At 40.0% G+C, this 14,457-nt stretch overlaps 1 protein-coding gene across 2 annotated transcripts; it reads left to right on the top strand.

Annotated features, from left to right (window-relative positions):
* Window positions 1–773: 773 nt before the first annotated feature.
* LOC117459392 (zinc finger protein 383-like) lies at window positions 774–14,165 on the top strand. 2 transcript variants are annotated; one of them, XM_071205727.1, is made up of 2 exons: window positions 774–889; window positions 13,025–14,165. In XM_071205727.1, the coding sequence occupies exons 1-2, from the start codon at window positions 785–787 to the stop codon at window positions 13,796–13,798; spliced, it is 879 nt and encodes a 292-aa protein (XP_071061828.1). In that variant the 5' UTR covers window positions 774–784; the 3' UTR covers window positions 13,799–14,165. The 2 variants fall into 2 exon arrangements, with proteins under 2 accessions (XP_071061828.1, XP_071061827.1); XM_071205726.1 differs by having other exon boundaries at window positions 774–943.
* Window positions 14,166–14,457: the final 292 nt, after the last annotated feature.

The following is a 14,457-nucleotide window of genomic DNA, read 5'->3' as shown; positions in this document are numbered from 1 at the left end:
ACCAACCGAATGTAGCTGGTGGTAGCACATCGTACGTTGTGACTGCTGCTACAACAGAACCGAGAGAGGAGGGAGCTAACGTCAGTGCTAGTGCTAATTTGACAGCTAACGTTAACTTGGGGGCTGAAGAGACACAAGAAGACGAGCCAAGAGAAGCTAACTTGATGACTACAACTACCATACAGTAGTAGAGATCGAAGGAGATGTGGAAGAAGATGATGATGCTGCTGATGACCACCCCACCTGTTCTTCCTCTTCCTCCCTGCCTGCTGTTCGAGATGGGGGGCGAAGTTGCTGCGGTTGTCCCGTGGCCGCCGGCTGGCTGGACCAGCCAACAGTGTAGTGAGTGGATCACATTTGAGTCATTTTAAGTTGATTAATTAATTAATTAATTAATTAATTAAACAGTCAAACGTTACATTGGTGGTCCGTGGATTATTTATTATCAAGTTGATTGAAGTTTGCGTAGCCCATACATGCTCGGGAAATCTGTTGACATTTACATGATCCATCGGGACGTTTCATGTAAATGTAGACCTGTGGCACCACCCCGTGTGCAACAGATTTTCTCTTTATAATAGGCCTATGTCTGTGCTGTTGCTATTAATGCACGGATCAGCATTTACCCCCCCCCCCCGCAACAAAAAAAAAATCCCGGCTCCCCCGGAGACCGTGGTATAGTTCGCACACTGGGTCTGAGCTCTCTTAATTACATCGTGTCACCACCTCACATTTTGCGACAGTACTAGTTTCTTTACGTTAGTTCACCACAACATCAGACATCATGGCCTCCGGCTCCGCAGCTCCGGAGGATTTACCGGAGAACCAGGAGGGTTTAGCGGCCTCAGGAGACACTGGGACACCGGGGACTGTTGCCCTAGACAAACAGGTGTGTCTGATTGTGCTGGGGATGGTGGGATCCGGGAAAACAACCTTCGTTCAGGTGAGTTAGCATCAGGAGCTAACGGGAGCTAGCTTCTTCTGCTAGGGGTAGAAAACAGTATTAAAAGGGTGTAAAATAGATTCTTAAAAACGGTATGTAAACAGTATTAATATAGTATTTAAAACAGTATAAAAACAACTTCAATACACTATTCAAAACGGTATTAAAATAGTATTAAACACGGTATCAATACAGTATTAAAAACAGTATCAATATATCATTAAAAACAGTATAACAACACTGTCAAAAACGGTATTAAAACTAGGGATCGACCGATATGGCTTTTTCAAGGCCGATACTGATTCAGATTACTAGTAATCAAGGAGACCGATAACCGATATTTGGAACCAATATACATTTGCAGTAAAATCAGAAAATATTGGTGTCAAAATGTAGAATAACACAAACTCCAGCACAACTTCGTTGAAATGCCTTTAAGCATATGTTTAATGAACTTTTCGACATCTTAAAACAAGAAGTGCAGGGAGCTTCCAGCAGCATTTCTTATGAAGCTATAGTTTCTCTCATTAACTGATAGGACTCATTTTAATCTGTGAGACATGTGTATCTTTTTTTGTAACATGTTTATATTGCTTTCATTAATAAATGCTCACTGTTGACAGATAATTGTGTTAGAGATGTCAAAGTTTCCAAATATAACTGGTTTCCTCACTGTGACCCTGAGTAAAGTAAATACAGATGCTGTGCATGTAATAGACCCTCCAGAAAAACGCGGGCAAAAATCCTTGATTATGTGGGCTCAAATCCTTGATTATGCGATCAAACATGCGGGGTTTTATGTGATTGTATGCGGTGAAATTGCGGGAAGTTGTGAAATATGCGGGTAAAATAAATATTGGGCTGTCTTATTTATTTATTCTCTCTCACACACAACCTGCCACTAACGTTAAACCCCTTTACTATTCAATTAAACACATTCAATGTTTATTTATTGTAAAAGCAATTGGGCTATTTTAATCACACTCTCTCTCTCTCTCTCTCGCTCACACACACACACACACACACACACACACACACACACACACACACACACACACACACACACACACACACACACACACACACACACACACACACACACACACACACACACACACACACACACACACACACACACACACACACACACACACACACACACACACACACACACACACACACACACACACACACACACACACACACACACACACATTTCTCCGCCTCATTCTGTTTTGATTTACTTGTTCGTTATCTGACCAGCTTCAATCTTGTAGGCTACTCACCTCGTTTCTTGTAGCCCTCGAAAGGGTTTTGGAGGTTGATGAGTTGTTTGGCTTTCTTGTCCACAGCAGCAGAAAGAATTTTCGAATGTTGGAATGAATCAAAGTGGGTCGTCACCGTCGATGTTCTCTTATGCTCCAACACACAGTTGCACGGGGTGCAGAATAGTTTCCCCCCACTTTCGTGCAAGACATCGGGGTACTGCTTTGCCCGGTCTTTAGTAGAAATGTTCGTCGGTAAATGAGATGGATTAGATTTTTTCATCTTGGTGAAGAGAAACTCTCGTGTGAGCTCCACACGTTCACTCTACGGTGTTGTTTACCTTCTGTGATGCGCGAGCTGATGACGTCGCGCATCATCATCACTTCACGTCAAGACGAGTTAACTTTTTTTTTCTCAACTTTGTGTGGAAAAATGCGGGGATTATGCGGCCTTTTGATAAATATGCGGCTTTTTAAAAATATGCGCCATTTTGCTGATTATGCGGTAAATTCTGCGATCGCAGAATCACGTTTTTCTGGAGGGTCTAATTTAAGAAAAAAACACCTAATATTCAACACCAGAAAATACCAATATTTGTTCTCTGGTCTGTGGGCTAATTTTTGATTTAGGAGACTCATTTGGATTGGACAGATAGCTTATTTATTAGAAAAATTATTGTCCACAGTAGAGATAATAATCTTGTGCTCTCTATATCCAATGATCTCAACTCTACTTATGGTATTCTAAATCAGCCCACAGAGTGAACAGATATGGCCAATTTCTAGGGCTGCCCTCGACTAAAAAAATGTATAGTCAATTAAGGCGATTAGTCGACTAATCGTCGCACGTTTATGATACATTATGATTATAAATATATTAGGGCAGTCAAACGATTACAATTTTTAATCAGATTAATCACAGTTTAAAAATTAATTAATCATGATTAATCACCATTCGAACTATGTCCAAAATGTGCCATTTCTTTATGTATATTGTTGTGGGAATGGAAAGATAAATGAAAGAAGGCGGATATATCCATTTAACATACAGTATCTATGTTTATTATAAAAATGTTCTGCGTGTCAAAATGAAACCCACACACCTATCAATCATCAAACCGTGGGGTCTTAATTCATTACGTGTTGATTTCTATCAACCCGGAAGTACTTCAGGAAAGTCGACAGAGGGGGGGGGCGGCGGCGGCTAGTGGAGTACTTCGTGACCACTAGTGCTGTAGCGACGCGTCGACTTCAAAATATCGTCGACGACATATTTCCGCGTCGACGCGTCGCTACACACACGTGGGTGTGTAAACAAAGCAACAAGCAGTTCGCAATCGCACTTCAAACACAATGGAGACTGAAACGGCTACCACCTCCTCCTCACAGGATTGCGCACGAAGCCCTCAAACGAAAACATCTCGCCCTAGGTCTTCAAAAGCATGGGAATATTTTAAAGTTAGTCCAAAACGCAAAGATATTGTCATTTGCAGTCTTTGCCAAATGGAGTTGGCATATCACACAAGCACAACGGCTATGTTGGAACATTTAAAGCGGCAGCTAGCTGTGGTGGCTACCATTAGCAGCTAGCATTTGCTCTCCGATTTTTACATAAAAATGGAATTATGGATTATAAATTCAATCATTTTTTTATACATAGACGTTAAAAACCTATGGATTAACCGATTCAGCTGCGTTTTTTCTCATTTTAATGCCATTGAACACGTATTTTGATAAGATTGACAGCTACAGTGGTGAGACGATCTCCCTAGAAGCTCTGTAAAGGTACGTGTTGTGATGACTGTATTTGCTTCTCCTGTCGCGAGTCCGGATCACTCAGTGATGATACTATATACCTACATAATCTGTGGAGTCTCAGCTTTAATCGGATATCTTGTATGTGCAGCTACGATAAGTAATAAGGGTACTTTTATCTTGAGTTCTGTGCCAATGTCCGTTAGCATTTTTCGCTCATGGGTCATTTAGATGCTTCTTATGAGACTTGTGTTTTGTTTTGGTAAACATGGTTTGTATCGTCAGTTAGCTGAGATTATTCCTGTTAATCTGGTATAACACATTAATAGGTTATTAAATATTAAGATCCCCAGAGACACAGTATCGTGGAAAAAAAAATGTTTACATTACGTTTTTTTTACATTACGTTTTTTATGAATTGAACAACAGAAAAATAATCGTTAGATTAGTCGACTAATCGATCAAATAATCGCCCGATTAATCGTTTTCGAAATAATCGTTTCCCCCCAGCACTAGTGACCACAGAGTGTGAACGTTGTGATCAGCTGTTTTAGCGCAGTTCTCCAGTGAAGGGGGGGGGGGGAGTCTCCCTCCGCAGCCGGTTGGCGTAGTTTTGGCACAAGTCCGTTGTACAGACCGACGTTAACAGCTCCCTGTCTGTGCACCGACTCTGTCGTCCGGTGATCTAACCGCATTCTGGAAAAGCTTCACAAGTACGTCGGTACGCAAATGCGCTGTGTGACACAAGTCAGAGCCATATAATAGAAGAGTTACGACAACGGAAGTCCAAAAACGGTTATCGTCACATGGTTCATGTAGACGAGGATCGTTCCCCGGAAGTTCATGGCGGGCAATGTGAATGCAATGATAACAAGAGATAGAACTACGATTTTTGGTAATTATTAGTGAATAAAGGTTTTGATTTGCAATATTTATACAACAAATCGATATGTGTATGTATTTACATCAATATGTTTTTAAAAATAAAATAGAATTTGCTAATATTAAGTGATAATATTAGGATTAGTGTGAACAACTAGTTTACATGTTACTAACAGTGCCTTGGTTAAAGAGCCTGTTGTTGTTTATTTATAGCTTTGAATTCTTTAAAACCAATATTATCTTCAAAAACCCCCGAAGCTACTTTACATTTTTATGCGGATGATACTGTGATGTATTGTGCAGGTCCCACCATTAAGGAGGCTGTTGTTAAATTACAGGCTGTTTTTAACATTATTCAGACTCAGTTCTCTGAATTAAAGCTTCTTTTAAATGTGGATTAAACCAAGGTATTGCTCTTTTCAAAAGCAAAAAAGACACCAGAGCCTGTTTTAGATATTGTAACTACGCAAGGAACAAAACTTGAAGTTGTTGCCTGTTACAAATACCTAGGTATCTGGCTTGATGATTGTCTCTCTTTTAAACTTCATGTCAATAACCTGCTAAAAAAACCGAGGGTTAGGCTAGGGTTCTTTTTCAGAAACAAGTCCTGCTTCTCGCTTGAGGCCAGGAAAAGGCTAGTCACTGTGACCTTTTTACCTGTGCTGGACTATGGTGATCTGGTTTATATGAATGCACCTGCCAATTGCCTGGTCAAGTTAGATGCTGCGTATCACAGTGCACTGATATTTGTGACAAACTGTAAAGCATTAACCCATCACTGTACCCTGTATGCAAGGGCTGGTTTGCTTTCACTAACTGTACGGAGGCTCAGTCACTGGTACATTTTTATATACAAAGCCATGCTAGGGAAACTTCCATCTTATATCTGCTCCCTGATCTCACGGAAAATTGTAAGTGGCTACTGCCTGAGATCGAATGCTGTGGTTTTATTAAATGTGCCAACTGCTAGGACTGTCTTAGGGAAGATAGCTTTTAGATGCGCAGCTCCTCTGTCTTGGAATAGTCTGCAAATTAAATGGAAACTGAACAATCTGGTGCCACTAAATGTTTTTAAAGCTCGGTTGGATGCTAGTCAATCAGAAGCTATTGGTACCTGTTTATGTGGATAATTATGTAAATGTGCTGTATGATGTCCTTTTGTTGTTCTGTTTATGCTTTTATGTTTCATGTGGAACTACTTGAATAGGTCTCCCTTGAAAAAGAGATCAATGATCTCAATGGGATTTTATCTGTATAAATAAAGGTTTGAAATGAAATGAAATGGTAGTCAGGAGCATCACTTTCTAATGTTTATTGATATATTTAGCGGGAGGGGATCTAAAGTAATGCTTTAAAATTCAGATTAGATTAATTTCTACCATTTTCTTAAATTCATGGTAGTTTCAGTAATCCCCTGGTAATTGAGGACACAAGTTATCTAAATGACTAATGTCATCTTTATGGCTTTCAGAAAGGACAGGAGACCGACAGGTGACTATCAAAGGACTAGCAGCAGCAGCATGATGATGATGATGATGATGATGATGATGATGATGATGATGATGATGATGTTAAATGTGTTTTAGGAACATCCATTGCAAATACATGGAATTCAATAAACATTGAATAGCATATCATGCAGTTTGTCTGTGCCTTTTCCTCCGTGTTGTCCTGGTTTGCTGTGCTGCCTCCTAGTCGCCACCATGGTTTGCTGTGCTGCCTCGGGATGCTCCAATCGCTCAGAGAAAGGAGTACGAATGTACGGCTTCCCCACTGACACAGAGCGGAGGAAGCAGGAGCAATTTCACGACCAACAGCAAAACAATATGTGATTTATATACAAACACTGCATTTGCACTTTTTCACAAAACGAAAACCACACCATTGGGAAAGCTTAATGTTTTGTTTAATAAAAAAAAAAAACAGGGAAAGGCTTGAAAAACACAGAGTTGAGACTCAGTGTGCAGGGTGAGGGTCTCAGTGCAGGTATTCAGGCTCCATTGAATCCCCCTCTGGTTCTTGTGCTGAAAGAGGGAGTAACAGACAGGAGAAAGGGTTATTCACACCTATATAGCACACCTATTGGATGGGAAATTGGGAAAGAGGGAGTAACAGACAGGAGAAAGGGTTATTCACACCTATATAGCACACCTATTGGATGGGAAATTGCCTTGGGGAGATAAGGTGTGGTCTCTGTTCCCAACTGAAGTTATGGAACTTTATTATTTGTGAGTTTAACAAAGTATGACAAATGGCATCAGTAACAGATGTGATATGAATTTCTATAAAGTTGTCTCACATTCTTGGTCATATTTTATATACAGTATGTAATGAGTATAACATGTCCAGTAAGTATAAAGTGTTTCCTAATTCTGTGTATTCAACCACTATGGAATATGTATGTGGGCAGACACAACTGAGTTGTTCTGTGTGTGAAGTAACCTCAAGTCACTCGTTTGTCAAGACAAAAAAGGGCAAGGCTGAGAGCAGAGGCTATACCCACCATCTTCGTGCATCGCCCTGTGGTCAAAAAGAGAAGGGCCCCTGTATCTACAAAGCCCATAGCTCATGATCACAGCGATAGTGTGAAAGGTGACACAGGTATAATAAGTATGAACTCTTAGTAACAAAAGTAATATTTCTTATTTTTAAGTGGTATAATATTTTAAATGTTCGAACATTTACAGTGCCATGTCTTCTAATTACATTAGTCTCAAAGATTGAAGGAAGAAGGGAAGGGATCACTGCCCTCCACCTGCCAGCACCCAGCCAGAGGAGCGCAAACAACAAAAACAAGCAAGGTGTCCCGTCATGTACCTGGAAGTTTGGGTTGGCAAAATGGAGTAAGAGAGGGACTTGAAAAACCTTGGTGGCTCTCTACTCATGTTGTTACAGTTGTCTTGGTTACAGCTCTCAAGTTTTTTTTGGTGCCATTTCCACATCTTTAGAACATATGAAAAAATTGAAGTGAAATCAACCTCTTCTCTGGAGAACACACTTTGATTTCTCTGTCTTGTGAGTTTGCAGTCTTGCAGTTTTGCTCCTCCACCTGTAACATCACTGCCCCTCCACCTGCCATACAATAGGTTACTAACAAGATTACTTATATAATACAGTGATAGAATACATGTTTAGTATGCTTACTTATATAAAACAGTAGTATTAAACTTACCTTTTTAAGTTTAATACTGTTAAACTTAAAAACAGTAGTATTTAAGTTTAAATATTATCTAAATATAACAACCCAATAAATACTTCAGAGGAAACGGCAACACTGAAAATATGAGCGTCTGCAAAAATCCCTCATGAAATGAAAGCTTTATCGTTTTCTGAGGTCAGAATGATGTTTATGTTTATTAAGGATCCCCATTAGCTTTTGCTCTTGACAAAAGCTACTCTTCCTGGGGTCCGACACTTAAAACAATACAACCATAATTAGACCCTCCAGAAAAACGCGGGCTAAAATCCTTGATTATGCGGGCTAAAATCCTTGATTATGCGATCAAACATGCGGGGTTTTATGTGATTTTATGCGGTGAAATTGCGGGGAGTTGCGAAATATGCGGGGGAAAAAAATATTGGGCTGTCTTATTTATTTATTCTCTCTCACACACAACCTGCCACTAACGTTAAACCCCTTTACTATTCAATTAAACACATTCAATGTTTATTTATTGTAAAAGCAATTGGGCTATTTTAATCACACTCTCTCTCTCTCACACACACACACACACACACACTTCTCCGCCTCATTCTGTTTTCATTTACTCGTTCGTTATCTGACCAGCTTCAGTCTTGTAGGCTACTCACTTCGTTTCGTGTAGCCTTCGAAAGGGTTTTGGAGGTCGATGCCTCGGTGAACGTGAGTTGTTTGGCTTTCTTGTCCGCAGCAGCAGAAAGCATTTTCGAATGTTTGAGTGAATCAAAGTGGGTCGTCACCGTCGGTGTTCTCTTATGCTCCAACACACAGTTGCACGGGGTGCAGAATAGTTTCCCCCCAGACATCGGGGTACTGCTTTGCCCGGTCTTTAGCAGAAATGTTCGTCGGTAAATGAGATGGATTAGATTTTTTCATCTTGGTGAAGAGAAACTCTCGTGTGAGCTCCACACGTTCACTCTACGGTGTTGTTTACCTTCTGTGATGCGCGAGCTGATGACGTCGCGCATCATCATCACTTCACGTCAAGACGAGTTAACTTTTTTTTTCTCAACTTTGTGTGGAAAAATGCGGAGATTATGCGGCCTTTTGATAAATATGCGGCTTTTTAAAAATATGCGCCATTTTGCTGATTATGCGGTAATTTCTGCGATTGCAGAATCGCGTTTTTCTGGAGGGTCTACATAATACAACAACATTCAAGACATAAGTCCTGACATCATTAACAATATCACCAATATCATCAACAATCTCCAACATCATCAACAATGTCATCCACTTTCAATATCAATCTCAGCCAAGTATGAGTGCACAAGACACCCACCAGTACAAAGTATGTGATCAAATTAAATTAGGGTTCACAGCTACATGGCCATTAGTAGATGACCCTTCAATCTCTTCTTGAAAGAGGCTCTGGACTCTATTTCAGCAAGGTAGTTTGGCAATGAGTTCCATTCCTTTATAGCTCTATAAGACACAGAAGATTTCAGAAGATTTGTCCTGAGTTTAGGTGACCGTAGATGGCCTGATGTAGCTTGTCTAGTCTTATGGTCATGCTCGTCTCTTGTGTAAACTATTTGATCATAAAAATACAGTGGTTTTTTGCTAAATTGGAATTTTTTTTAGAAAAGTGATAACACGAGATTGCAGACGTTTCTCAACCGGAAGCCATGATAGGTTTCTATGCATAACTCCAATATGAGTGTACTTCGAACAGTGGAGAGCTAGTCTGGCAGCCTTGTTTTGAGCCATTTGTAATTTCTGTGTATGTGTTTTTGCTGCTGATGACCATATGACTGGACAGTACTCAAGATGTGACAAAACCAGAGACTGAATGACTTGTTTGAAAGTGGTTGGTGTTACATACTTTGTACATTTTCTCGCCACAGCTATGCTCCTTCCCATTTTAGTTATGATACTGTCAATTTGCTTTGTCCACTGTACACCAGAATCAAGAACAATGCCAAGCAACTTAGTCTCGTCTACCTGTTCCACTGGCTGACCAGCCGGTGTCAGGCTTAATTGAGGATTGCTGCTTAACATATGTTTGGATCCGAACACCATTGCTTTTGTTTTTGCAATGTTGAGTACCAGTTTGTTATTGTTGACCCAGTCTGCTATGGCTTTAATTTAACTCTATTTTAAGTCGATTGTTTAACTCACTGTATGTTGATGCTGTGCTGTACATTGTGGAATTATCAGCATACATCATTACACTGGATTTATTTAATACGTAAGGAAGCTCATTTGTGAATATAGAATACAACAAAGGCCCAAGCGAACTGGGGACCCCACACTGCAACACCTTACTTTCAGAAAAGCTCCCAATGAAATATACTCGCTGCCTTCTCCTAGTCAGGTAGCTCTCCATCCAACACATAGCCACAGAACCAAAGCCATAGCATTTGAGTTTGTTCAGCAGCAGACTATGATCGATTACATCGAAAGCTGCGCTAAAGTCTAACACCACAGCTCCTACAAGCCTCCTATCATCCATGCTCTTTAACCTGTTAAGCCCCAAGGTCCCCCTCGGCGGGTACTTTTTTTTTTAATTCACTACACTGTTTCAGGGGATCTTAATATTTAAGAACCTATTAATGTGTTATACCAGATTAACGGGAATAATCTCAGCTAATTGACGATACAAACCATTACCAAAACAAAACACAAGTCTCTTAAGAAGCATCTAAATGACCCCTGAGCGAAAAATGCTAACGCACTTTGGCACAGAACTCAAGATAAAAGATACCCTTATTATCGTAGCTGCACATACAAGATATCTGATTAAAGCTGAGGTTCCACTGATTATTTAGGTATAGTATCATCACTGAGTGATCCAAACTCGCGACAGGGGAAGCAAACAGACATCACAACACGTACCTTTACGTAGCTTTTACGGGAGATCGTCTCAACTTAGATGTCAATCTGATCAAAAGACTTGTTCAATGGCATTAAAACGAGAAAATACGTGTCTGAATTGGTTAATCCATAGGTTGATAATGTTTCTGTGGAATATATATTTTTATTTATAATCCATAATTCCATTTTTATGTAAACATCGTAAAGTAAAAGTTAGCTGCTAATGGTATCCACCAGAGTTATCGCAGCTTCCGGTTTTGGCTATGCGTCAGTCTCACACATCACCAAATAAGGAGTATGTGGGAGTTCCCCTCGATTCCATTGGCTCTGGCGGTTATAAAGAGATGTCAATCAGCTAAATTGAGCAAGGGAGGCCAGAGATAGGTCAAATGACCCCAGAAGTGGGTTTTATTTGCTAAATCTCTCTAAAAAGGTCAAACTTGTTTTGCATCAATCTTGATACAGGGTACTTATTATATGTTGTAGTTTGGATTCCTAAAGCTTTTAGTCTACCATCCCATCATTCAAGGGTGGTTCACTTTTTTTTTTTTGGACGGACACAATAATTTACATTTTTTTTACTGTGTTCAATCTGAATTTACTTTAAAATAAAAACATCTATATTGATTCTGACACTTCTACATCCAACTCACAGGTGTAACCTTGCTTTGAGAAAAAAGATTATTATTTTAACCCTTTTTAGAAGGGAAGATATGGTAATTTGTTCTGGGAATGTCCTTTTCGAGTCTGAGACCTGAAAAACAGGCTCGGGGCTTAACAGGTTAACCAGTCGTCGGTCATTTGTGCAAGTGCTGTACTTGTAGAGTGACCATCTCTATAGGCATGTTGGTAGTTCGTTGTCAGATTGTTACTTGAAAAGTAGTATTGAATTTGGGTGTATACTATTTTTTCTATTAATTTACTTAACACTGGGAGGAGACTTATAGGTCGACTATTGGAACCAGCAAAGGTTTTTATTTTATCTTTGGGTAATGGGATAACCTTGGCTTCCTTCCAGATAATAACAATGATTATATTGTAGCGTCTCGCTATAGGAACACAGGCAGGCTGTTTATGCCTTTTTATCCGGGAGTTTATTAATAACGATCACAGGTTACCGTTGGCCGTAACCACGCCAAAACAATGAAACAACTCGGTTAATTCCCCACTTTCATACACATACTACGTCAGCTCTTTCGTAGCATTACCCGGCTCTCTCTCTAGGAACCTCCCTCTTCGACACCCAACCAATCAGACGACACTCTCTCACTCACCACAAGTCACAAGAACTGTCTATCAAAACAGTGACACGTTCGCTGAAATTCTGTAAATAAACTGAACAATAAAACATTTGTCCTCAGGTTTTTTCAGAAATAATAGGTGCGTTCACACCGCAGAACTTTTCCCACTTTAGTTCCGATATAGTTCCGAAATGTTGCGTTCACACTAGGGGTTTCACCAACTAATCCACTAGTCGACTACCTCTACCACTAGTCGGCGCTGTAGGCCCTAGTCATCTAGTCGTGAACAAAATGGAGGCAAACGTGGGAGATGAGGATGCCGACATTGGCGGTGAGGTGCTGCAAAATGCTCCAGCAAAACACATCCAACATTCAGGGGTCCTCATCTTATGCGCAAATGCGCCGCATCTATGCACTCTACAGTTTCAGCCAGATAGACGACTTATTAAAGCGCTTTTCAAGGTGCGCTCCTTGAATTATATTCCACACTTTATTCATAAGCACATTTTTCCACTTCCAGTATTCGACTTTCATTTATTGCATTTCCACAACATGCGGCACAAGCCTTTTATAACTTGATAACTTAAAGGGTCATTGAATGTTTAAAAAACGTTCCTCAACGGCGTCTTTCTAGCAGGTTGTCCATCACTGTCACTTTAGAGCAGACGTCATGGTGTTAATGTTAGTGTATTAATGCACAATATGGTTAGATATAGGTTAGAAGTTGCTGTATTAGCTGTGGTTTGAACGTTGATGTATTACTGTATCAAATATAATACAAATATAATAAACACAAACGGTTACTAAAAGTAGTATTTTGTTAACTGAAGGTTTGTATTAACTGAGTTTTTATTGTGTTAACTGTATATGTATTTATGCTTTTTAGATTTACTTTCTCTCTTTCTCTGTCCATCTGTTCTAGAAACCGAAAGGAAGAGAGAGACGTCACAGCTGTCAGCAATGTGACAAATCCTTTACAATATCTGGACATTTAAAGCGCCACCTGCGTGTTCATACTGGAGAAAAACCGTACAGCTGTGAAGAGTGTGGGAAAACGTTCACTCAATCTGTTAATCTCAAAACACATCAACGTACTCACACGAGAGAAAAACCGTACAGCTGTGAAGAGTGTGGGCAAACTTTCACTACATCAAGTAATCTCAAAACACATCAGCGTATTCACACAGGAGAGAAACCATATTGGTGTGAAGAGTGTGGGGAAACTTTCACTACATCAGGTAATCTCAAAATACATCATCGTGATCACACAGGAGAGAGACCATATTGGTGTGAAGAGTGTGGGAAAACATTCACTGCATCAGGTGCTCTCAAAAAACATCACCGTATTCACACGGGAGAAAAGCCGTACAGCTGTGAAGAGTGTGGGAAAACTTTTACTCAAAATATTGTCCTCAAAACCCACCAGTTCATCCACACTGGAGAAAAACCATACAGCTGTGAAGAGTGTGGGAAAACATTCACGACATCAGGTGCTCTCAAAAGACATCAACGTATTCATACTGGAGAAAAACCGTACAGCTGTGAAGAGTGTGGGAAAACATTCACAACATCAGGTGATCTCAAATCACATCAACGTATTCATACTGGAGAAAAACCGTACAGCTGTGAAGAGTGTGGGAAAACTTTTTCTCAAAGTTCTAACCTTAAACTCCACAAGCGAATCCACACTGTATAGTTTTGAACGACTATGAGAGCCAAGCTAGCTGTTTCCTCCTCCTGATGTCCTGAGAGCTGTTTTGTTATATTTTAAGAGTCTTTCTGAATTGAAGTCTGACTTACAGTTTTTTATGTTCTAACCAGCGCTCACACTATGCCAACACAAGGCCACAGAGATGCCGTTTCTCCCGATTTAATTAATCTTTGTAATGGTTCCTGACTTATAAAGAAATGTTTTGCTATGCTGTATTTCAACCATTTTTTTATATTATATCTCAACTGCTAGCCTCGTTAGGCTGCATTGAAGGAATTTAGTTTCACTGTTCATTAATCTGCCGAGTAGTTTCTCCATTAATCTGTTTAGTTAATAAAATGTTGTGACTTAACATTTTCGATTGAGATGTTTTTGATAGTTCCTGTTGAGTTGGCAGTCTGTTCTAAAAGAAGAACAGACTGATTCTGTTCTCTTTTGTTTAAATGGTCAGACTTTACCAAAATAAAAAGGCCTTAGAAACAGACTCACATCCCTGCATATTTTTTGTGTTTTTGCAGCACATCATAAACATGTCATTCCCTTGTTTTAGGGCAGGCAGGTCACTAGGGTTGGGTACCGAAATCTGGTTCCGGTTCAGACACAACTTTCTACACACAGCGGCTCCGCTGCCCGTTGAACAGCCT

The sequence above is a fragment of the Pseudochaenichthys georgianus genome, chromosome 15 (assembly GCF_902827115.2).
Source record: "Pseudochaenichthys georgianus chromosome 15, fPseGeo1.2, whole genome shotgun sequence".
Taxonomy (NCBI): domain Eukaryota; kingdom Metazoa; phylum Chordata; class Actinopteri; order Perciformes; family Channichthyidae; genus Pseudochaenichthys; species Pseudochaenichthys georgianus.
The sequence above is the reverse complement of the archived record's forward strand: the minus strand, read 5'-3'. Positions and strand labels throughout refer to the sequence as shown.

Bases quoted from the DNA above. Each gene is read 5' to 3' on its own strand.
- LOC117459392 (XM_071205726.1), top strand. From the start codon at position 785: ATGGCCTCCGGCTCCGCAGCTCCGGAGGATTTACCGGAGAACCAGGAG. The intron at 944-13,024 runs GTGAGTTAGCAT...CATCTGTTCTAG, and splicing joins GGAAAACAACCTTCGTTCAG to AAACCGAAAGGAAGAGAGAG.